Source organism: Saccopteryx bilineata, chromosome 1, assembly GCF_036850765.1.
Source record: "Saccopteryx bilineata isolate mSacBil1 chromosome 1, mSacBil1_pri_phased_curated, whole genome shotgun sequence".
NCBI lineage: Eukaryota > Metazoa > Chordata > Mammalia > Chiroptera > Emballonuridae > Saccopteryx > Saccopteryx bilineata.
This window is the reverse complement of record NC_089490.1, coordinates 102,723,824-102,747,061: the sequence shown is the minus strand read 5'-3', so window position 1 is coordinate 102,747,061 and position 23,238 is coordinate 102,723,824. Positions and strand designations below refer to the sequence as shown.

General features: G+C 40.0%; 1 protein-coding gene across 4 annotated transcripts in view; it reads right to left on the bottom strand.

Annotated features, from left to right (window-relative positions):
• Positions 1-23,238, bottom strand: part of ANO4 (anoctamin 4) — a 428,231-nt gene that overhangs the window by 133,017 nt on the left and 271,976 nt on the right. For 3 of the 4 annotated variants that reach the window (XM_066262603.1, XM_066262613.1, XM_066262620.1), the window contains one exon: positions 2,049-2,149. In XM_066262603.1, coding sequence (XP_066118700.1) covers positions 2,049-2,149 — 101 coding nt within the window. Of the gene's footprint in view, positions 1-2,048; positions 2,150-23,238 lie in introns of those variants that run through there. The other variant, XM_066262630.1, reaches the window with a different exon arrangement.

Sequence of the window (23,238 nt, the reverse complement as noted above, 5' to 3'; positions counted from 1 at the left end):
ATTCAGAAGAATAGCCTGCAGGAAGTAAGCAATACAGACAAGATTACTTAGGGCATTTACGTTCGGGCATATTGATGTGTACATCTTTTTTGAAATGATATGGCAGGATAGTTCCTCTTTTGGAAATGCATATATCTCCTTAGGCTAGAGTGATTTGACTGGCATGTTGGATGAGGTGATAGCATAAATTCTAAATGAATCAAGGATGAATCCAGTAAAGCAATGTTCAGGTAAAATCACATCAATATTAACAATGCCCATTAGTGTCCACACATTAATGGTATTTTCTCCTAAAATTATTGTCTTACAGGAATTACTACACTTAAAAATAAGATTATTATTCATTATTTATGGTTTCCATTTTATTGCTTGGATCGCATTCTCTTACTGCTACATCAGAAAAATATTAATGCTGCTTCCGGGCAGCGCTTTTCTGCTAGGTAACGAGCACGCATAAGTATTATCTATGACGTAGCCAGATCCTTCAGACAGGAAACCATTCCAGGTACTAAGAGAACTTGATCCGCATCTACAATGCTAAAGTTTCCACAACCTGTTTGGGTTCTTGGTTCTAGACACATCTCTCGGCAAAAGGTTTCGTGATTTCTGTTTGGGACGGGGTAACAATTTCACTAAGTTTCACTATCTTGCTTTTACCAAAAGGTGGATTTCTGGCTTTGTTGGCTAGAATATGTTGGTCTGACATATAACTCTATCTAAGCATATTTTGCAGTGGTCCTTATAGATGATATAGTATTAATCCATGATAGATAGTTACAGCATTGACAAATAACTGGCTTTCATTCATTATAATTAGAGTGTTAACAATTTTCAATGGAAACTGAATTGATAATCCTTTTCTCTCTTAGTGATAATATATGTTTTTTAAAATATTTGGGCTCTTGGATTTCCGTGGCAACATTTTAAATACAAAAATAAGTCCAAAGATTGGAACTATGTTTATTGCAATTTTTTTGAGAATTCTGCCTCAAGGCAAATAGATGCTAGAAATCCCAGCCTCTATTTTGACTTAAATTAGAACGGAAAGGCCAACAAATGCAGAAAATAATATACACCATGGAGATATACTGCAGGACTGTGAATGGAAATTACCCTTTTCTAAACATGTCCTGAGCTCCTCTCTGCCTCTATGAATGTTGCCGATTCTTTGTCTCTGTTACTTCCCATAGCTCGTTCAGAGGTATATTTCAGAACTTCCACCAGTTTGCCTAGCTCCTGTTGTCTTGCTTGGACTTACTGACAAACTGTAAACCAAAAGTATGTAATGGTTTATTCCCTTTGGACATGTCCTTGGTGCTAAAACCCTTCGCCTCCCTTAGAAGATCCATATGGACCTCCGACATATCTTGGTGTTTATACTTTCACATTTATTACTTTATTTTATTTTCTCCTAGCAAATGAAAATCACTTTTCCTTAACCTACAGGGACAATAAGAATAGTCGTTGTGAGATGAAGGTACATTAATCCTTTCAAATAACTAAGCAAGCCACAAATTTTCTGTTCCTCTTGGGATAAATAAGAATGCTTATGTTTGTACAGTATTTATAAACTGACTTTTTAGAAGTCCCAAAATTGGTTATTTAAAATAATAAAGCACATTTTCATAAAATTTCTTGAACTTGTTTCTAAGGAAGCAGATCTGAATGTTTTTCCAGAAGAGATCTGTCAGTAGGGACCACGGATATCGCCCGGCCCCATTGACGCCTGGGTTCTGCCTCATCAAAGCAGCAGTGCACAGGGCTTCCGGAAATGGCACCTGGGGAATGAAAATGCCACTTGGAAAATTCTTTCCCACAGACATTTGAAATAGCTAACCTGCTAAGGTATGCATTAGCCAGAAATTTTCACAAAAAGCCATGAAATCATTATGGGCCATGAAGACCCATTGCCCTTCCTAAACATTGCAAGGAATTTCTTCTCTAACAGTGTCCCACTCTGCATTTCAGTGTCATCTGCTCTGAGAGAGGAACCCGTTAGGTTTATAGCAAAGAAGCAGGGAGAGGGGGAAAAACACATTTGCACCTACCTGAAAGGCATTCTTACATTCATTTGTTCGGCATATCTTCCAAGCACTTCCCATGGGGCATGCAACTTCACAAAGATAATGTCACTATTTATTAGAGAGGACTGAAACAGAAAAAAGAAACTTCATTGAAAAGTATATCCAAGTCTCCTATGGTTTAAATTCAACTGGAACTTAGAACGCATGAACTTGTACGGTGTTGAAGTTTGGGGCACTCTTCAACAAGAAGTTGAGCCGTTACACGTGCGTACAATCATTCAACAAATACACCCCTGTGTGTCTGGCTCTAGAGACCCACCTGGGAATGGAAGAGGGATGACGGCATTTATACCCTGCAAAGTATATTTTAAAAGATAGGCAAAAAAAAAGAAAAAAGCGGGATAAATTCAGATGGTGATGAGTGTTCTGAAGACAACAAAGTAATGGGAAAAAGAATTGTGAGGTTGGAAGCACACCTAGAGGTTGGAAGGCCTCTCTGGGGTGGGACCTGTGAGCCGAGATAAAAAGAAGGAGCCAGCTAGAAAGAAAGACTAGGTGCAAAGGCCCTGACTTGGGACATTGCCTGGGATGGCCTCTGTCTGAGGGACATCACGGAGAGTAGAGGGGCTGGGACGCACGGACCAGACCGTGAAATCCGCACCGGAAGACGTTGAGAAGGGGGGCGGGGCCAGTGCGCCGTGCTGCACAGGCCATGGCAAGATGGCTGGGGACACTCAGAGGTCATTCAGATTCAGGTTTTCAAAGATCACTCTGGCTGCTTCGTGGAGCATCAGATATTAGGGAGAGTCCAGGGAAAGCAGAGAGGGAGGGAGACATGGTCTCCATCATCCAGGCCAGAGAAAGCTGGCGGTGGTGGAGACGGAGGGACCTGAGAGACGTGAGGTTCCCATCTGGGTATCAGGCAGCGCTTTTTCAAAGGACCCAGAACCTTTGCCTCCTGTGGGGTTTTCTATCGACATGTAATTCAGATGGGGCAATAATCTGGGGCTTCTCACCCTCACCACCACCCGGCGGATTATCGCTCAGGCCAAAGGGACATCTCCATGAGGAGCTATTTTTTGGAAGTCTGGGTTGTGGAAGGAGGTAGAATAAAGAGGAGAAAACAGTGAGCCAAGGCAGTGTAGGTTAGCAAAATGGCCAGCAGTTGATCAACCTCTTTCTAACACAGGGTCATTCTGGACAGCGTGTCATTTAAACTTTTTGAGTTTTGTATGTTGACAGATATGCTAGGCTTTTGTGGCTGAACTCTCCTTATAAGAGTATTTAGAAATAATCCAATATTTTTACACAGCTGACAGAAATAGAAGCTCGACTTCAGGCTCCAGGGGGGATGAATTGGTGCTAAAGGATACTTTTTTTTTTTTTTCCAATTGCAGATGATGTTCAATTATAATTCATTTCTTGTATTTTCATTTAGGGCCTTCTTGCAGGGTTTATACATATTGTACTTAATTCACAAGAACTCCTCAAGATATCATAAAAACCAAAATTGGTGACAACTACAAAGTTCCCAGGACTCGGGTGATACTGCATTTCCCACAGGGAAGAGAACAAAGGCCCAAACCCACCATGGTGGGGTGCACCCTCTTATACGAAACCAAACTGGCTCAAATAGGTTTTCTCTTCAAGTTGGAACTTGAATGCAAGGCCCTAAGGACAAGGAGTGTTCCTGTTATTCATGGTTGATTCCTCTGAGCCTCCCACAGTGCCTGGCGCAGAGGAAGTACACGACCACTACAGGTGTAATTCATGGAGACAGTGACATGTGAACAGTCAGGTCCGGCCCAGGTGAAAGCTGTGAGTTCTGTGAAGCAGGAAGTGGCGGTCAGTGAAGAGACCCTTGGAGCCAACACAAGTTACTGTGAACGAGGCGACCACCCAGGCAACGGACAAGCCAGTGGCCACTGAAGACATGATGATTGGTGCTGTGTCTCTCTGCACAAACTGTTCTTCTGTTTTGTAACCTCTTACATTCACTTCGCCCTGAACAGGGTGCTCAGAGCTAAGTAGTCGGGGGATGAACTCAGGGGTAGCAATGGCTGTATAGAACATACAGAAACAGGATTCACACACACAAACCTCTCTGTCTTGTCCCATTCATGTCTGCAGGTGCAGTGAGGCCCCAGTCTGAGATGGTCTCACAGCTTGTCAGCTGAGCATTTTTGTGCTTTGGAAAATAACCCCTCTTCTGTTTCAATATATAGTATAATTATCCAAGTTATTAAGAAGAACAGACTGTGCTTCCTAAAAATGGGTCTTTTTGCTTATATCAAAGATATACTTCAGAGTTCAGGAAGGTTTTGTGGCTTCTTCACTTGAAAATTTTAATTGTAAAAATGGAATTTCTTAAATTCAACTAGCTTTCATATAAGAGTCTACACTCATTTATTGTTTTTTCTCTTATCTAGGAGAGAAACAGTAAAAATGTACAATGAAAAAAACAATATGGAGGTGTGATTGATTCACAGAGTTTGACTGATTTACAGAATCAACCAAACTTTGATTAGAGCAGAGTATAATCTTAGAATATACTCTCTTCATGGAATTGCTGTGATTGCTAATTTTACAGAAAATAATAATTCCAATGGAAGAATAATCATTTTATAGATCCCATGAATGGATGAAAACCTTAAGAAGAATATTGTATTATTCTATATATTAGTATATTTGACTTAAGGCACCTTTAAATGCCTCATTTCTGTATGTTGAAAAGCCAAGTTCACTATCTGAACATACTGAATCAACTAAAATTCTAATATGGAATCTAATTCTAATTTTCAATCTAATGGTTGAAAATTCAATCATTTTCTGCATAAAAGCACAGCTGTTTTGATTCATGTAGCATGGCAAAAAGCTTATTTTTCTTGTTACTTCAATTGTAATAATTATAAGACCATCATTTAATATTTTTAGTGCTTTGAAATTTTGAAAACACTTCAACACAGTATCTCATTTTATTCCCACATGAACCTGTGAGAGAGGCTTTCTTTCAATTTCTTAGAGGAGGAGGAAGGGACTGGGTGTAGTAAACACAACCAAACTGTGCACTATCCCAGACTGAGCCCACACCCACAGCCCTGACTCCCTTCCAAAGTTATCCAAAAACTCTAAGGTTTAAAATATATAAATCCATGGCTTTGTACATGCATTGAAGGTGCATAATCCCCAAATGGTCTCTAACAGTTTATACAAACTAATCTGAAAAGAATTTCATATTTTAGAAAATAAGGCAACAAAAACAAAAAGGAAAATTAAGCTTCTAATGAACTGAAATTTGATTTGAGACTATTAAAAGTTATTTTGATAATCTTGAGAAAAATGTTCACTGAATATCCTTAATAATGATGAATGTCTGTTCTTAGATCCTGTGTGTCTTGTGCATGTATGTGCTTGTGTGCACGCACATGTGCCTATACATGTGTGTCTGTGTGTGTCACTGTGTGTGTGGGGGGGTTGTTATTTCTACTTAGATTTTTCCAGGAGCAACTGAACTTCAGCCCAGAAAAAATAAGTGTGAAAAGATGATGGCTAATTATACGGATCATATATCATTCTTTTCTCTACTGCAGACTGATTATGCTACTGTCTCTAAATAGATTTTCCTCATTATTAAGTATTCCTTTCTACATAAATCCAAGTATGAAAGTGCCAAAGTGAAGAGAAATGGGAGTGACCTTTTTGAAATCTAGAGTCGTTTCATTACATACTGCAATAAAAATCCCTTAGGTTAGAACCCTGGGGAGAGGAACAGAAAACACTCCACTTTCCCCTTCATTCAGCAAGAACATACTGAACACCCTTTTATGTAAAAGATGTTAGGAATGGAAAGCTATATAAATCATGGTCCTTTCCTTGGTTTGTCAAAATTGATTAAGGGAAGGTTAGACAAAGCAATAGTTAAAAAAAGAAAGGTCCTGGCTGGTTGGCTGAGCGGTAGAGCATCAGCCTGTCGTGTGGAAGTCCTGGTCAGGGCACACATGAGAAGCGACCATCTGCTCCTCTCTCTCTCTCTCTCTCTCTCTCTCCCTCCCTCACTCCCTCTTCATCTTTTTCTCTTTCTCCTCCTTCCCACAACCATGGCTCGGATGGGAATAGTTCAAGCAATTTGGTTCCAGGCACTAAGAATGGCTCCATGGCCTGGCTCCAAGGCCTTGCCTCAGGCACTGAAATAGCTCAGTTACCGAGCAACAGAGCACCGGCCCCAGATGGGCAGAGCATTGCCCAGTAGGGTCTTGCAGGGTGGATCCCAGTCGAGGCACATACAAGGAGTCTATCTCTATTTCCCTGCCTCTCGCCTCTCACTTAATAAAAAGAGAGAGAGAGAGAGAGAGAGAAAATAAATAGCACATTATTGTCTAATCCAGGGGTAGTCAACCTTTTTATACCTACCGCCCAGTTTTGTATCTCTGTTAGTAGTAAAGTTTTCTAACCGCCCACCGGTTCCACAGTAATGGTGATTTATAAAGTAGGGAAGTAACTTTACTTTATAAAATTTATAAAGCAGAGTTACAGCAAGTTAAAGCATATAATAATAATTACTTACCAAGTACTTTATGTAGGATTTTCGCTAAGTTTAGCAAAATAAATCTTTATAAAACAACTTACTATAGTTAAATCTATCTTTTTATTTATACTTGGTTGCTCCGCTACCGCCCACCATGAAAGCTGGAACGCCCACTAGTGGGCGGTAGGGACCAGGTTGACTACCACTGGTCTAATCCAAGCAATCCATCTTATATCTCATGACCCCTGACACCACTGCTGAGAAAGGGGCCCTGGGTGACAAACTGGTTTGGGAGAGGAGTCATGGAGGTAGATCATAAATTCCATTTTGGAAGTGTTAAATTCAAGATACCCATGTCTTGTGGGTAGTCAGATAAATGAACTGCAGCTCAGGGGAGCAGTGTGGGCCAAAAACACAAAGTAGGTGTGGCCAGGATATAGACAATATTAAAGTCCATGGGCTGGCTGAGGTCTCTCTGGGAGAGAGTATAGGTCCAGAAACACATAGGGAGCATTAGTTGGAAATGCAGATTCTGAGGTTGGGTTGCACATATTCATGTTCATATGTCTACCTCTTTCCGGTCCCGGGACTTGGGCAAGCTACGAAACCTTCCTATACCTCAGTTTGTTCAACTGTAAAATGAGAAATGATAGCAATATCTATCTATTAAATTGTATTAAATGACATAATACTGGTAAGATGCACACAGTACATCTAAAAACATGTTAGTTATCATTATCTCCAAGAAGCACCACACCATATTGGTGGCGGTGGGAAGAACACAGCACACAGCCAAGTCACGGCCTGGGAGGACAGCAAGTGAGGAGCCAACACCCGGAGAGGAGCTTCCATCTCCGACTACAAGGCTAATCCGGAAGAAACCTTGAGAGTCAAGTCCCCAAATCCTGTCTCTGTCCCCTCCACAGTGCCCAACATTTACTACCTGTTCCTCTAAGGACACTCATTTATGCATCAACATTCAACAGACCACATGCCTGCCCTCATGGAGTCCAAGTTCTGTTGGGGACATAGACCCTCAATCAACACACCTCTCTGTGCTTAGAGGAAGAATAAAAAAAAGGAGTGACAAAACGGAAAGTATTGATGAGAATGAGATGCTATTTTAGATGGAGGAGTGTGGACAGGCCTTTTGATATGGTGACGTTTGAGCTGAAAGCTGAAGACAGTGCGGAGAAAGGCTGCTCTGTTATCTAAGAGGAGAGCATCCCAGACTGGAGAAGAGTCAAAGGCAAAGCGCCCGAGGCACATATGTGCCTGCCGGTCCCATTCAGGGAGCAGGAAGGGTCAGATCAGGGCAGCCACTTGCATCTGTTCTGTATCCCTTCCAGCAACGACCTGGATAGCACTTTCTCATAACCATGCTGCTAGTGAAATAAAGCAAACCCCCAAAAGGAGATATTAATTTCCAACTGGGAACTCAGATAAGCCTCTTGGAGAAAAAAAATAGTAGTGAAAGAGGTGGGTGCTTACTATATGCTGGGTGGGGTCCCAGGTTTTCTGTACATGTTAAATAACCTAATCTTCAGGCCGGCCTGTGAGGCGGCCTCGTCATCACCCTGACTCACTGCAGAAGAGGAAATAAGGCTGCCTTGGCTAAGGTCACACCGTGAGTAAGGAGGGAACCGGGGTTCTCACCATGGCAACTGGGCTTCAGAACTGCAGCCCACAAGAGGAAAGCAGAGGCCAATGTGAACTTCATCTTGTTGTCATTTTGGTATTTTTGTTTGTTTAGTTATATATTGGGATCCAGGGTACAGTGCATACAATCCCCTCTGTGCCCTAAAATGAATGTAAGGCCATTGGTAAAAGTAAACTTGAAGTCTGTTCCTAACACTCACTACCTGTGTGTCTCTGGGCACGTGACTTGGTTCGTGAACCTTGGTTCCCTCATTTGTGACATGGGGCTAACAATGGCCACCTCGCAGGGCTGCTCTAAAGCTGACACAGTTGTACAGCAGGTGGTTCAGTAAGGATGTCCTTATTTTTGCCATAGTTACTCAATACTCAGGGGATATTCTACTAACCCCACAGATAATGCTAGAATTTCCTGATGGACCTGGAATCTCGTCTCTGAAACTGATGGAGAAATGTACATTTCTGGGGGAGTGAAGGGACCTGAAGTAATCACCAAGCAATTTCAACTCCTCTCTGCGGGCGGGGCTGCCGCCTAAGCAGTTGTGTGTCACTGGGTAAATGACTTGCACTTTTTTGTGCTTCAGTTTTCTCTGAGAATGAGGGCATATGTCTCTAAAACAACTTTTGCATTTTTAAATTCTTGGTTTTCTCAGGAAGGCATCAGAATTAGTGAGTGTGTTTCAGAAAAGCTCTTCATCTGATTTTGATGCAATTCTCCCTCCACAACCTACGCACACACACACACACACACACACACACTCACTCGGACACTGCACACACATACACTGACTGTACCCCCATAGAGAGAAGCCTGGGAGGCTCTGTATGTTCCTAAATGGTCACAGTGTTCATTCCCTAAAGATGACATCAGCATTAGTAACAGGAGAGAGGTGTGTGGAATGGCCACTCACCACTGCATAGCAGACTTTTAAATGGGGGTCCCCGAGGACTGCATCCAGGCCCTGGTCTCATCTCCCTGTCCTCCCTGGGTGACCTCATCCCTTCCCAATGACTTCAGATATCACCTATCATCTGATATATCTAAGGTTCATATTTTTGGCCCAGACCTTTCTTCCAAGTTCTAGATTGGCACAACCCATGGCCAGCATGATATCTGCCCTTAGCCGTCACACTGGCCTGTTAGACTCAGGGTATCTGAAGGGAATCTGCTTCTCTGGCTAAAACTGCTCCTCAGTGCCCCCAGATTTGGGACATGGCACAACTATCCCTTCAGTTGCTCAAGTCCAGGAGTCACCTTTGACTTCTTTTCCTTACCCCACATCCAATGAACCACCATGTCTTCCTGATTCTGCCTCTTACGTTGCTCTCTCTAAGTAGCTTTTTCACATTGTTGATTACCTTGTTGTATAAGTACTGCGTGCTAACCGATTGCACCGCTGGAGCTCCAGATTACCTTGTTAAAACACTATTATTAGACAGAAAAATCCCATCTTCTTGCCACTACAAAGGTTTCAACATGGGTTAAATTTATGAGACGCTCAAGTAAACACTCCTAATCTAAGCCTCAACCAGGAGAGGACTAGTGCTGAGTTGCTAAGCACAAATTTTAAAAAATGTTATTATGTGAACAACGATGCAGAGTAACCAAGAGCATGTTACTCTGCATCAACCCTGGAAACCCCATCAAGCTAGAAAAATTACTGCATCAGGACGGCTAAAGAAAAGCAGTGTTTGGTGTATCAGTCAGGAGGGGCTAAGTTAGGCTGCAGCAACAAATAGCTCCAAATATCAGTGACTTGCCTAGAGCTGTATGTCAATATGGTAGCTGCTAACCACATGTGGTTACTAGGTACTTGAAATATAGCAAGGCAAAGTTGAGATGTGCAGTCTCTGAAAAATATACATTAGATTCTGAAGACTCAGAATGTCTGAAAATATGTAAACTATATCCTTAATTTCTATATGGATTACATGTTTGACTGATTATAATTTAGATCTACTAAATTAAATAAAACACTAAAATTAATTTCATCTGTTTTTTACTTTATATAGATGGCTACTAGAAAATCTAAAATTACATTATTTCTACTGGTTGGTGATAGGATAAAGGTTTATTTTATTTTATATTTTTTGCTACATGTACACTGCAAGGTCAGCCAACTGTAGTGACTTGGTGATTCATGCTGATGGGTCACTGTGCCAGGGAGAAGGCAGGGCTCGGAGGGTCTCATCAAGACACATGCCACTTCTGCACCTAGTCCCTTGGACAGAGGTAGTCATATGAACCCACTTGTCTACAAGGTCACCAGGATAAAAAGTTATATCTGATAAGTAGTGCTAATTAATGCACAGTGATAGGGAGTACCCTTCCTCCATCACCTACATAGGATCACAGCAGATTTATTGTATAAAGCAAATGTCTTATTTTCCTGTCAACATAATCACTCATAAAGTCATGCAACAAATGCCTAAAGAAAATCTCAACCACCCCTAAGCACTATGTTTGGCCCTTAGAAATACACAGAAGGGGAAGAACATGGTCCCGGATCTCAGGGAACTTACATGTCAACAGAACAACTACTACACTAACTACAAATAATGTGACGAATATGGACAGAAGTTAATTTACTTTCCTCTGGAAGTACAACAGAGAAAATGCACCCTATTGGATGCCCCCTCCATGCAGTAACAAACCTCTCCTTAGAACTAAGCAATGTCAGTCTGAGCCACACAACTCCCAAGTTCTGTCGCTTGTTCCAGACAATCTTACTATCTCCTTACTCCTTCAAGGTGGCATATTAGACAAGCTGAACTTAGGGACAATGATATCATCATTATGCTTTATATTACCACAAATAATCAACCCACTGATAACTACAGACAGTTATAACCCAATCAATAACTCACACGGCATTGCGCCCTTTGTGAGCTGTAGTGATTAACAGCCATGAAATAAGCACGACCCAGAAAAGACAAATGAGCAGGTGTCTCCTGCCAGTGGAGAAGTAATTTCACTTTGGAAATACTTTCCAGTGCTCTGGGAAGGTTATGTCACCCCTCTCAACCCTATTCTATTTAACTCTTGGTGAAACTGCTAATCAAAATTAGAGAACGCAGAAGAATGTATGTAGTAATATAGCTCACAAAGTGTTTTTTTTTAATCTAAATGTTATATAAATAAAAGATGTCAAGAAACAGGGCCTCATATGATTTAAAGAACAGAAAAATGTAGCTAATAGATTATACCTCAACCTTTATCAGTTCCTCATTGGCATAATGATGATATAACTTCATTGCTTACTTTACAGGGGTAAACCGTATGTATATGATAACTGCATTTATTATTAGATAATATTATTTAGTAATATGTTATTATACATAGTAATATATAATATATACTGTGCATATTAATATATTGTATTAGATAATGCATTTGAAACCTTGCTTTGTAGGTGTCACTAGTTGTCCCTGGCATTTGGTGCTCCTTTCCTTCAGGGCACGTGGCAGTCTGAACCTTCTGGCCCTCTGTAGTCAGCTGGTGCCCTAGATAAGCTCTGGGCATTGATCTGTGAGCAGAAGCCTTAAAGGTTGGTGTTGATTTACTTTTCCCTGCCACAGAGGCAGGTTGCTGGATGAAGTTGCTGTAATGCTGGGTCCCGGGTAACTACAAGAGCAGTCCCCTTGCCTTTCCCCCTCCTGTCCTAGGATCAAGAACTAAGCCCCATTGCCTTAAGCCTCTGAGATGACAAAGTCTTGAGTGATGTGGAGAAGACATGTAAAGAGCTGTATGGAACTTTAGGAGATCACAGGGAGGTGGAGATATGGAAGGAAAGGGCCAAGTCTTAGGATGCTCTCATGTTTGGAGATCAAATAGGAGAGGGGGGAGAGCAAAGGAGATTGAGAAAGACCAGTGAAGAAGGGGGCCATCCAGAACAGCACGCCATGTCTCCGAGTCAAGATAAGAACATTTGTCAAGGAAAGAATGAGCTACCCTGTGGATTAATGCTCTGGACAAGGACAATAAGATTACAGGAATGGTGTGACCACTGGATTTGTTCACAGCTGACCTTTAGAAAAGCAGTTTCTATGGAATGGTGAGGGAGAAAGCCTGGACTGAGTAATTTGAAAAGAGTCTGGCAGGCAAGAAAATGGAGACTGTGATACTAGACAAATATTTCAAAATTTTTCTGTGAAATGGAATAGAAAAATGGGGTAGTCACAGGAGGAGACTTTGGGGGTCAAGGCATCTTTCTCTTTACAAGTTACAGAAGCATGCTTGTATGATTGAGTGGAGAGGAAAATGTGATGATGCGGGAGGGAGACGAGACAATTACAGGAGCAAAGTCCTTGAGAAGGTGAACTGGGAGGGGATTCAGTGCATAATAGGAGGGCTTCTGAAATGGCAACACACTCCATTCACAGTAACAGAAGGAAGGCAGAGCGTGTGGGGACAGTCACAGAAGATCCTGTCTGGTTGCTTCTATTCTCTATCAGAGTATAGGCAAGGTTTTTAGTAAACCTTGTGTGTGCAGGGGATAGGGTGGTACAGACAGAGCAGAGAGGGAGGGATGAGAAGAAAGCATGAACTAACAGTTGGCCAACTCCCTGTACTATTCACTCATTGTTCACATATCATCTTTAGTGAACCCTTTACCCAACACCCTATTTAAAATTACTATCCTTTTGCTCTGGCTGGGTAACTCCATTGGGTTGACCATCACCCCAATCTGCCAAGGTTGCTGGTTTGATCCCTAGTCAGGGGACATAAAAGAATCAACCAATGAATACATACATAAGTGGAACAACAAACTGATGTTTCTCTCTCACTCTTTCTAAAATCAATATATAAAAATAAAAAAATAAAGTGACCATACCCTTCACCTTATATCCTGTTTCACTTTTTCCTTTGCCATATAACTTATCACACGTTTGAACATATTATGCTATTTACTTACTTATAATGTTGTTGTTCACTGCTTCTCCCATTAGAATGTGAGTGGCACCCTAGAAGGGCTCTTGGTTTTGTTCACCAATATATTCCAAGTGCCTATAAAATTGTGCCAGACAATATATATTTATTGGATAATTGACAATTTTAAAATGTCATCCTTTGGTACTCATCTGAGACAGTGGTAGTGATCTCCAGTGAAGCAGGGTGCATGTTTTCCTGGCCACATTCAACCACTCAGTACAGGCAGAGAAGGTGGGGTTTAATTAAGGTCAAGGCTTTGCCAGGCAAGAAAAGCCAAACAAATAAAGGAACCAGAGAATTCAGGTGCTTGTAAGGGAGCTGTTCCAAGGATGGACTGTGAAACTGATGCTGAGTAATGAGGAAAATAAAATGATGGCTAAAAAAGTGGCCGGGACAACTAATCAGCAGGCTCTTTACCATACTCAGTACACTTTCCAGGGACACTTTGGAATACTTAAACCCATTCAAAGCTAGTGTCAGTTCCCAGTGTGAGCCCGAGTATTTAAGGCTTTATTTAGAACTCTCTTTCCCTAGAGAGACCTCATTCGAAAGGAAGACTAAGGAATAGCTTTGCTAAGTATAAACAGAAAAAGAAAAAGGGAAAAGGAAAATCACGACTAAAGTTCAGTACTCACTTGCTGATGGTTCATCTTTGTTTTGCCAACCACATAAAACACTGTGTTACAAAAAAAAAGCAAGACTAGTCGTTCTTCATTCTACTGGAGTTTGTACAGAGAATGCATGATGAGCCTCCCTTCCAGCAATCACAAACATTGGACGCCTCTAACATGACGTGTCCATGTGTCACCACATGAAGGACTAGACTTCAGAAGGCCCATGAGTACTTATTAGAGGCTGAAAAGCTGACTCAAGGAAGCCTCAAATGAATGCTGAAGTGATTTACTGCTCTGCAATCCAAAATAATAGCCTGACTAAAACCAAAGAACCCACAGACTGCAGAGGCAGAAAGGCCCCAAGAGGAGGCCTAATGCATTTCCGAAATGCTAATGGCCGTGAGGGCGCATGGCGTGGCATTCGTCCCGCCCCCTGGACTGCGGAGGCCGGCAAACTGTGTGCCGTCCTGTTTCATTCTGCCTGCTCTCCTCCCAGCCTTCTAGAAAGCTCTTTTTAATTTCCACATATGCAGATAAAGTCAGAATGGAGAATGAAGGTGAAAACCAAAAACTCCAGTGAGCGATGAACACCATCTGCTTGGAAGACCATCGTGATCTTGGTTAAGTTTGCAAGGTAATCAATCACTGGCATGACTGGTTTAGTGAAACCCTTGCACTGAAAGAAGTCCAGCAACATAGTGACTTTATTTAAGCAGAAGTACTGTGGGATGGGTTTGGCTGCAAAGGAGCTAAATGATGGTAATCACTTTGACAAAAATGACTAAAAGAGGCCTATCTGACCAGTATCAGCCCAATCATCAAGGCCTAGAACAATTAATCTGATACAAATTACATTCATGGGAAATTGTTGAATGGGAATAAACAACGTGAATGTCAAGATGAAGTGATCAGTCAGGTACAATGCCATGCTCTGTGGGGAAATCCAGCGGTCCTCATGAGACTCCCACTCCACCTAGGGAAGCAGAGATGCACAGAGGAGCCTAAATATAAGACATGAAATAATAAATTATATAGAAGAAAATGTAAGTACTAAACTTATGGACCTTGGCCTAGAGAACATTTTATGAATTTGACCCCAAAGGCAAGGGAAGTAAAGGAAAAAATAAATGAACGGGACTATATTAAACTACGAAGCTCTGCACAGCAAAAGAAACCAACAACAAAACAAAAAGCCATCCAAATGGGAGTTGATATTCACAAACAACAGCTCTAATAAAGGGTTAATGTCCAAAATACATAAAAAACTTATAAGGCTCAGCAACAAACAAGCAAACAATCCAATTAAAAATTGGGAAGAGGACCTGAACAGATACTTCTCTAACGAAGACGTACAAATAACAGATATATAAAAAGATGCTCATCTTTGCTAGCTGTTAGAGAAACGTAAATCAAAACTACAATGAGATATCACCTCACACCTGCTAGATTGGCTGTTATCAACAAGACAGGTAAAAACAAGTGTTGGAGAGGCTGTGGAGAAAAAGGAAACCTCATTCACTATTGGTGGGAATGTAAACTGGTACAGCCATTATGGAAGACAGTATGGCAGTTTCTCAAAATATTAAGAATAGAACTACTATATGACCCAGGAATTCCTCTGCTGGGTATATACCAGAAAAACTTGAAAATGTTGGTACATAAAGACACATGCAGCCCCATGTTCATTGCAGCATTACTCACAGTGGCCAAGGCATGGAAACAACCAAAGTGTCCCTCGATGGAGAACTGGGTAAAGAAGATGTGGTACATACATATGATAGAATACTACTCAGCCATAAGAAATGACTTAGTGACATTTACAACAACATGGATGGAACTTGAGAACATTCTGAAATAAGTAAATCAGAAAAAGCTAAGAACTATATGATTTCACGCATAGGTGGGATATAAAACTGATACGGACACAGACAAAGGTGAAGTTGGTTACTAGAGAAAAGGAGAGAGGGAAGGGGAGTAAAGAAGGACAAATAAATGGTGATGGAAAATGATTTGACTCTGAGTGATGGGTACACAATGCAATCAACAATTCAAATGCTTTCTCTCTAGATGTTTACCTGAAACCTATGTATTCCTATTGACCAATGTCACCCCATTAAATTTAATTTCTTTTTTTTTTTATAATAAATTTTTATTAATGGTAATGGGATGACATTAATAAATCAGGGTACATATATTCAAAGAAAACATGTCTAGGTTATTTTGTCATTAAATTATGTTGCAAACTCCTCGCCCAAAGTCAGATGGTCCTCCGTCACCCTCTATCTAGTTCTCTGTGCCCCTCCCCCTCCCCCTAACTCTCTCCCTCCCTCCCTCCCATGTCCTCCCTCCCCCCCACCCTTGGTAACCACCACACTCTTGTCCATGTCTCTTAGTCTCATTTTTATGTTCCACCAATATATGGAATCATGTAGTTCTTGTTTTTTTCTGATTTACTTATTTCACTCCTTATAATGTTATCAAGATCCCACCATTTTGCTGTAAATGATCTGATGTCATCATTTCTTATGGCTGAGTAGTATTCCATAGTGTATATGTGCCACATCTTCTTTATCCAGTCTTCTATTGAAGGGCTTTTTGGTTGTTTCCATGTCTTGGCCACTGTGAACAGTGCTGCAATGAACATGGGGCTACATGTGTCTTCACGTATCAATGTTTCTGAGGTTTTGGGGTATATACCCAGTAGAGGGATTGCTGGGTCATAAGGTAGTTCTATTTGCAGTTTTTTGAGGAACCACCATACTTTCCTCCATAATGGTTGTACTACTTTACAGTCCCACCAACAGTGAATGAGGGTTCCTTTTTCTCCACAGCCTCTCCAACATTTGCTATTACCCGTCTTGTTGATAATAGCTAATCTAACAGGAGTGAGGTGGTATCTCATTGTAGTTTTGATTTGCATTTCTCTAATAACTAATGAAGCTGAGCATCTTTTCATATATCTGTTGGCCATTTGTATCTCTTCCTGGGAGAAGTGTCTGTTCATGTCCTCTTCCCATTTTTTAATTGGATTGTTGGTTTGTTTGTTGTTGAGTTTTATGACTTCTTTGTAAATTTTGGATATTAGGCCCTTATCTGAGCTGTCATTTGAAAATATCAGTTCCCATATAGTTGGCTGTCTGTTTATTTTGATATCAGTTTCTCTTGCTGAGCAAAAACTTTTAATTCTGATGTAGTTCCATTCATTTATCATTGCCTTCACTTCTCTTGCCATTGGAGTCAAGTTCATAAAATGTTCTTTAAAACCCAGGTCCATGATTTTAGTACCTATGTCTTCTTCTATGTTTATTGTTTCAGGTCTTATATTTAGGTCTTTGATCCATTTTGAATTAATTTTAGTACACGGGGACAGGCTGTAGTCGAGTTTCATTCTTTTGCATGTGGCTTTCCAGTTTCCCAACACCATTTGTTGAAGAGGCTTTCTTTTCTTCATTGTGTGTTGTTGGCCCCTTTATCAAAGATTATTTGACCATATATATGTGGTTTTATTTCTGGACTTTCTATTCTGTTCCATTGGTCTGAGTGTCTATTTTTCTGCCAATACCATGCTGTTTTGATTATCGTGGCCCTATAATATAGTTTAAAGTCAGGTATTGTAATGCCCCCAGCTTCATTCTTTTTCCTTAGGATTGTTTTGGCTATTCGGGGTTTTTTATAGTTCCATATAAATCTGATGATTTTTTGTTCCATTTCTTTAAAAAATCTCATAGGGATTTTGATGGGAATTGCATTAAATTTGTATATTGCTTTGGGTAATATGGCCATTTTGATTATATTTATTCTTCCTATCCAAGAACAAGGAATATTTTTCCATCTCATTGTATCTTTTTCGATTTCCCTTAACAATGCTTTGTAATTTTCATTATATAGGTCCTTTACGTTCTTTGTTATGTTTATTCCTAGGTATTTTATTTTTTTTGTTGCAATCGTGAAGGGGATTATTTTTTTGAGTTCGTTTTCTAATATTTCATTGTTGGCATATAGAAAGGCTATGGACTTTTGTATGTTAATTTTGTATCCTGCGACCTTACTGTATTGGTTTATTGTTTCTAATAATCTTTTTGTGGAGTCCTTTCGGGTTTTCGATGTATAGGATCATATCATCAGCAAAAAGTGATAGCTTTACTTCTTCTTTTCCGATATGGATGCCTTTTATTTCTTTGTCTTGTCTGATTGCTCTGGCCAGAACTTCTAGCACCACGTTAAATAAAAGTGGAGAGAGTGGACAACCCTGTCTTGTTCCTGATTTAAGGTAGAAAGTCCTCAGTTTTATGCCGTTTAATAGGATGTTGGCTGATGGTTTATCATATATGGCCTTTATCATGTTGAGATATTTTCCTTCTATACCCATTTTGTTGAGAGTCTTAAGCATAAAATTGTGTTGTATTTTATCAAAAGCCTTTTCTGCATCTATTGATAAGATCATGTGGTTTTTGTTCTTTGTTTTGTTGATATGGTGTATTACGTTAACCGTTTTGCGTATGTTGAACCATCCTTGAGATTCTGGGATGAATCCCACTTGATCATGATGTATTATTTTTTTAATATGTTGTTGTATTCGGTTTGCCAGTATTTTGTTTAGTATTTTAGCATCTGTATTCATTAGAGATATTGGTCTGTAGTTTTCTTTCTTTGTGCCATCCTTGCCAGGTTTTGGTATGAGGGTTATGTTGGCCTCATAAAATGTGTTTGGAAGTATTGCTTCTTCTTCAATTTTTTGGAAGACTTTGAGTAGAATAGGAACCAAGTCTTCTTTGAATGTTTGATAGAATTCACTAGTATAACCGTCTGGGCCTGGACTTTTATTTTTGGGGAGATTTTTAATAGTTTTTTCTATTTCCTCCCTGCTGATTGGTCTGTTTAGGCTTTCTGCTTCTTCATGACTCAGTCTAGGAAGGTTGTATTGTTCTAGGAATTTATCCATTTCTTCTAGATTGTTGTATTTGGTGTCATATAATTTTTCATAGTATTCTACAATAATTCTTTGTATATCTATGATGTCTGTGGTGATCTCTCCTCTTTCATTTTGGATTTTATTTATTTGAGTCCTGTGTCTTTTTTCCTTGGTGAGTCTTGCCAAGGGTTTGTCAATTTTGTTGATCTTTTCAAAGAACCAGCTCCTTGTTTTATTGATTTTTTCTATAGTTTTTCTGTTCTCTATTTCATTTATTTCTGCTCTGATTTTTATTATCTCCTTTCTTCGGCTGGTTTTGGGTTGTCTTTGTTCTTCTTTTTCTAGTTCCTTAAGGTGTGAAGTTAAGTGGTTTACTTCGGCTCTCTCTTGTTTGTTCATATAGGCCTGAAGTGATATGAACTTTCCTCTTATTACTGCTTTTGCTGCATCCCAGAGATTCTGATATGTCGTATTTTCATTTTCATTTGTCTGTATATATCTTTTGATTTCTGCGCTTATTTCTTCTTTGACCCATTCATTTTTTAGAAGTGTGTTGTTTAGTTTCCACATTTTTGTGGGTTTTTTCCCCTCTTTTTTGCAGTTGAATTCTAGTTTCAAGGCTTTATGATCAGAAAATATGCTTGGTACAATTTCAATTTTTCTAAATTTGCTGATATTGTCTTTGTGGCCCAACATATGGTCAATTCTTGAGAATGTTCCATGTACACTAGAGAAAAATGTATACTCTGTCGCTTTGGGATGAAGTGTCCTGTAGATGTCTATCATATCCAGGTGTTCTAGTATTTCGTTTAAGGCCACTATATCTTTATTGATTCTCTGTTTGAATGACCGATCTAGAGCCGTCAGCGGTGTATTGAGGTCTCCAAGTATGATTGTATTTTTGTTAGTTTTTGTTTTAAGGTCAATAAGTAGCTGTCTTATATATTTTGGTGCTCCTTGGTTTGGTGCATATATATTAAGGATTGTTATGTCTTCTTGATTCAACTTCCCCTTAATCATTATGAAATGACCATTTTTGTCTCTGAGTACTTTTTCTGTCTTGTAGTCAGCATTATTAGATATGAGTATTGCTACGCCTGCTTTTTTTTGGGTGTTGTTTGCTTGGAGTATTGTTTTCCAGCCTTTCACTTTGAATTTGTTTTTATCCTTGTTGCTTAGATGTGTTTCTTGTAGGCAGCATATAGTTGGATTTTCTTTTTTAATCCATTCTGCTACTCTGTGTCTTTTTATTGGTAAGTTTAATCCATTTACATTTAGTGTAATTATTGACACTTGTGGGTTCCCTACTGCCATTTTATAAATTGCTTTCTGTTAGTTTTGTATCTAGTTTGATTCTTCTCTTTTGTTTTTCTATCATTTGTTTTTGTTTGTTTGTGTTCCATACTTCTTTCCTCTGTTGCTACCTTTTTTAAGTCGAGTGTTTTTGTGGTGGTTTTTTAAGGGTGGTTACCATTAAGTAATGAAAAGGGTACCTACCATATTCATTGTAGTACCCTATCTTATAAGTATTTCTGCACTTCATCATCCTTTGCTACTGTTCATCTCCATCCTCTCCCCCCTTTTTTTCCTTTGTTGTCACAGTTTAAGTTTGGTTTTATTGTGTTCTTGGTGGAGCTGTTACTTGTGGTGTTGTTTTCTTTTGTTCTTTGAATCTGGTTGGAAAATCCCCCTTTAGTATTTCCTGGAGTGGGGGCTTTCTGTTGATAAATTCTCTCATCTTTTCTGTATTTGTGAATGTTTTTATATCTCCTTCATACTTGAAGGATAGCTTTGATGGGTATAGTATTCTTGGCTGAAAGTTCCTCTCTTTCAGGGCTTTAAATATTGGGGTCCACTCTCTTCTAGCTTGTAGAGTTTCTGCTGAGAAATCTGATGATAATCTAATAGGCCTTCCTTTATATGTTGTACTCTTCTTTTCCCTGGCTGCCTTGAGAATTTTTTCTTTGTCATTGGTTTGTGTCATCTTTATTATGATGTGCCTTGGAGTGGGTTTGTTGGGGTTAAGAAAACTTGGTGTTCTGTTTGCTTCTTGAATTTGAGGCTTTAGTTCCTTGCCACAGGCTTGGGAAGTTCTCGTCTATTATTTGTTTGAGTATATTCTCCATTCCATTTTCTTTCTCTTCTCCCTCTGATATACCTATTATTCTTATGTTATTCTTTCTGATGGAGTCAGACAATTCCTGTAGGGCTTTCTCGTTTTTTATTATTTTTGAGTCTCTTTCTTCTTCTCTCTGTTGTGCCTCAAGTTGTTTGTCTTCTATTTCACTAATCCTATCTTCAATCTGGGCTGTTCTGTTAGCTAAGCTTGTTACCTCGTTTTTCAGCTCGTGAATTGAGTTTTTCATTTCTGTTTGATTTGTTTTTATAGTTTCAATTTCCTTGGTAATATATTCTTTGTGTTCATTGAGTTGTTTTCTGATCTCCCTATATTGCCTTTCTGTGTTTTCTTGTATATCTCTGAGTATTTTTAAGATTTCTATTTTAAATTCTCTGTCATTTAGCTCCAAGGCTTCCAATATGTTAAGTCTTTTCTCCATAGATTTTTCCACATCTATTTGTGTTACCTCTCTTTCTTTTGTATCCATAATATTCGATTTCCTCTTTCTTATCGGCATCTGAGGGTGGTCTTGTTGATAGCACTAATTAGAATTAATAAAGAGTAAAAAGTAAAAAAAAAAAAAAACAAAAACAAAAAAAAAAAACACACACAAAAAAGGTAAAACACCCCACAAAAAAAAAACAGTAATAATTTATTATTTCCCCCTTTTTTCTCTCTTCTCTTTCCCTCCTCTCCCCTCCTCAGGGAAATATCGTGCCTATAATGGAGGGCCTGATTTGGGGTGAAGAGTTCAAGGGGCAAAAAAAAGGGAGTAGGGACCTACTAAATGCAAAAAAAAAAAAAATTTTAGACAAGCATAAGATGATTAATAAAGAAGAAAAAATAAAAATAATAAGTAAAAATCTGTTGTATTAAGTGGAGCGAAGACTAAATACAATGGAGACCTTGGGTTGGGAGGACCCAAAATGCCACAAAAATAAACAAACAAGAAAAAATAAATAAATAAAAACAAAAGCAAAAAAGAGAAATAAAGCCAAAAAAAAGCCTTGAGTCCCAAATTAACTAATTTGTTCGTGATTGAGGGTTATATGGGAGGAAAGTAAAATGAGAAAAGAAAAAACGAATAGAAAGGAAAAAATAAGAAAAAGAGAAAAACGAAGGAAGAAATAAAATAGGAAGAGAAAAAAACAAAATAAAGCAAGACAAAAAAAAACAAAAGAGGAGAGAGTTAGAGTTAAGTGTTTTGGAGTATAACCTTAAAGGAGGGTGAGGATGAAGAAGAGAAATAAAATGCAACACTCATGGGTAGTGTAGTTCAAGAAAGGGGAAGCATAAGATGGGCAGAGAATAGAAGGACCGAGGTGGAGGAAATAAAGGCAATAAGATAGAAGAAACAAACAACAACAACAAAAAAATTAGTGGATCAAGTTGTAAAGTCTGTGGATTTTTCTTGATTTTGAGAGGTTAACTTCTTCCTTTTTCTTTTCTCTCCCTCTTCCTGGTCGGTGACTCTGTACCCCAGGCTCTGCCCCTGTGTCACACTTAGGTAGGGATTTGCAGTTGATGGGATTCTATGGCAATGTCATATAATTGGCTTTAGTCTTGCTGGAAGTCAAGGCTTGTTGGCGTTTGCAGGGTCCAACGATGAGAGAGTTTGCTTTCCTGGATTCTCTCTCCTAGTCCCCCCTTTCTGAATTAGCAGCCTGGTGATCCAGCTATAAGTCTGCAACTGCTTCTGCCTGGGGAGTAAGAGGCTCAAAGAGCTGGGAAATCCCCACTCTATCCCCACTCAGTGCAAGGCTTTGGGAAAGGCTCTGACAGTCAGGGCCTCCAGTGTAATCAGGCGGGGGTGGGAGTCAATTGTTGTCAAGGTGACTGTTCAGCGCCTATCATTTAGTTGGACCTCTCAACCCAGGCTTTCCACACTTTGTAGCCTGTTTTTGCAGGGAAGAAGAGGCACTAGTCTCTGCTTGCGACTAGTGTAGTATAGACCTTATTATCTGCCAAGTCCTTCTTGTTAGCGTTTATCCCTGAATATGGAGGCTCTATCAATCAGAAGTTGCCCCCGCCCCTTTAGCGAGAGGCACTAAAAAATATCACGCCTCTTGTCTTGGATCGCTGAACTGAGAGAGATCTTATCAATTAGAACCGAGGGTGCGCAGATTTCATGGGTTAAGCTAATTTCAGTGATTGGGTCGCAGCTGTGCTTCCGAAGGTATTTTATGCTGCCTGCGCGCGCCCCTCCCCCAACGCTTGATTGTTAGCTTGAATGGCTGGGTGAGGTGCCCCACCCACGGAGAGAATCTCCTAAGCCTCTCCTGCTCGCCCCGCCGCTGGCGGCTGGACCGCACCAGGCGCAGGATAATGGAGCACCCTGGGTGTGCGGGCCAGCAGGGCGCCCTGGGCGCATGGAATGCCCAAGGCACGCGCGCGAATGGGGCGCTCCGGGCACCGGTGGCCGGCGACCCCCACTCTCAGTGTGCGGGCCGCTGGG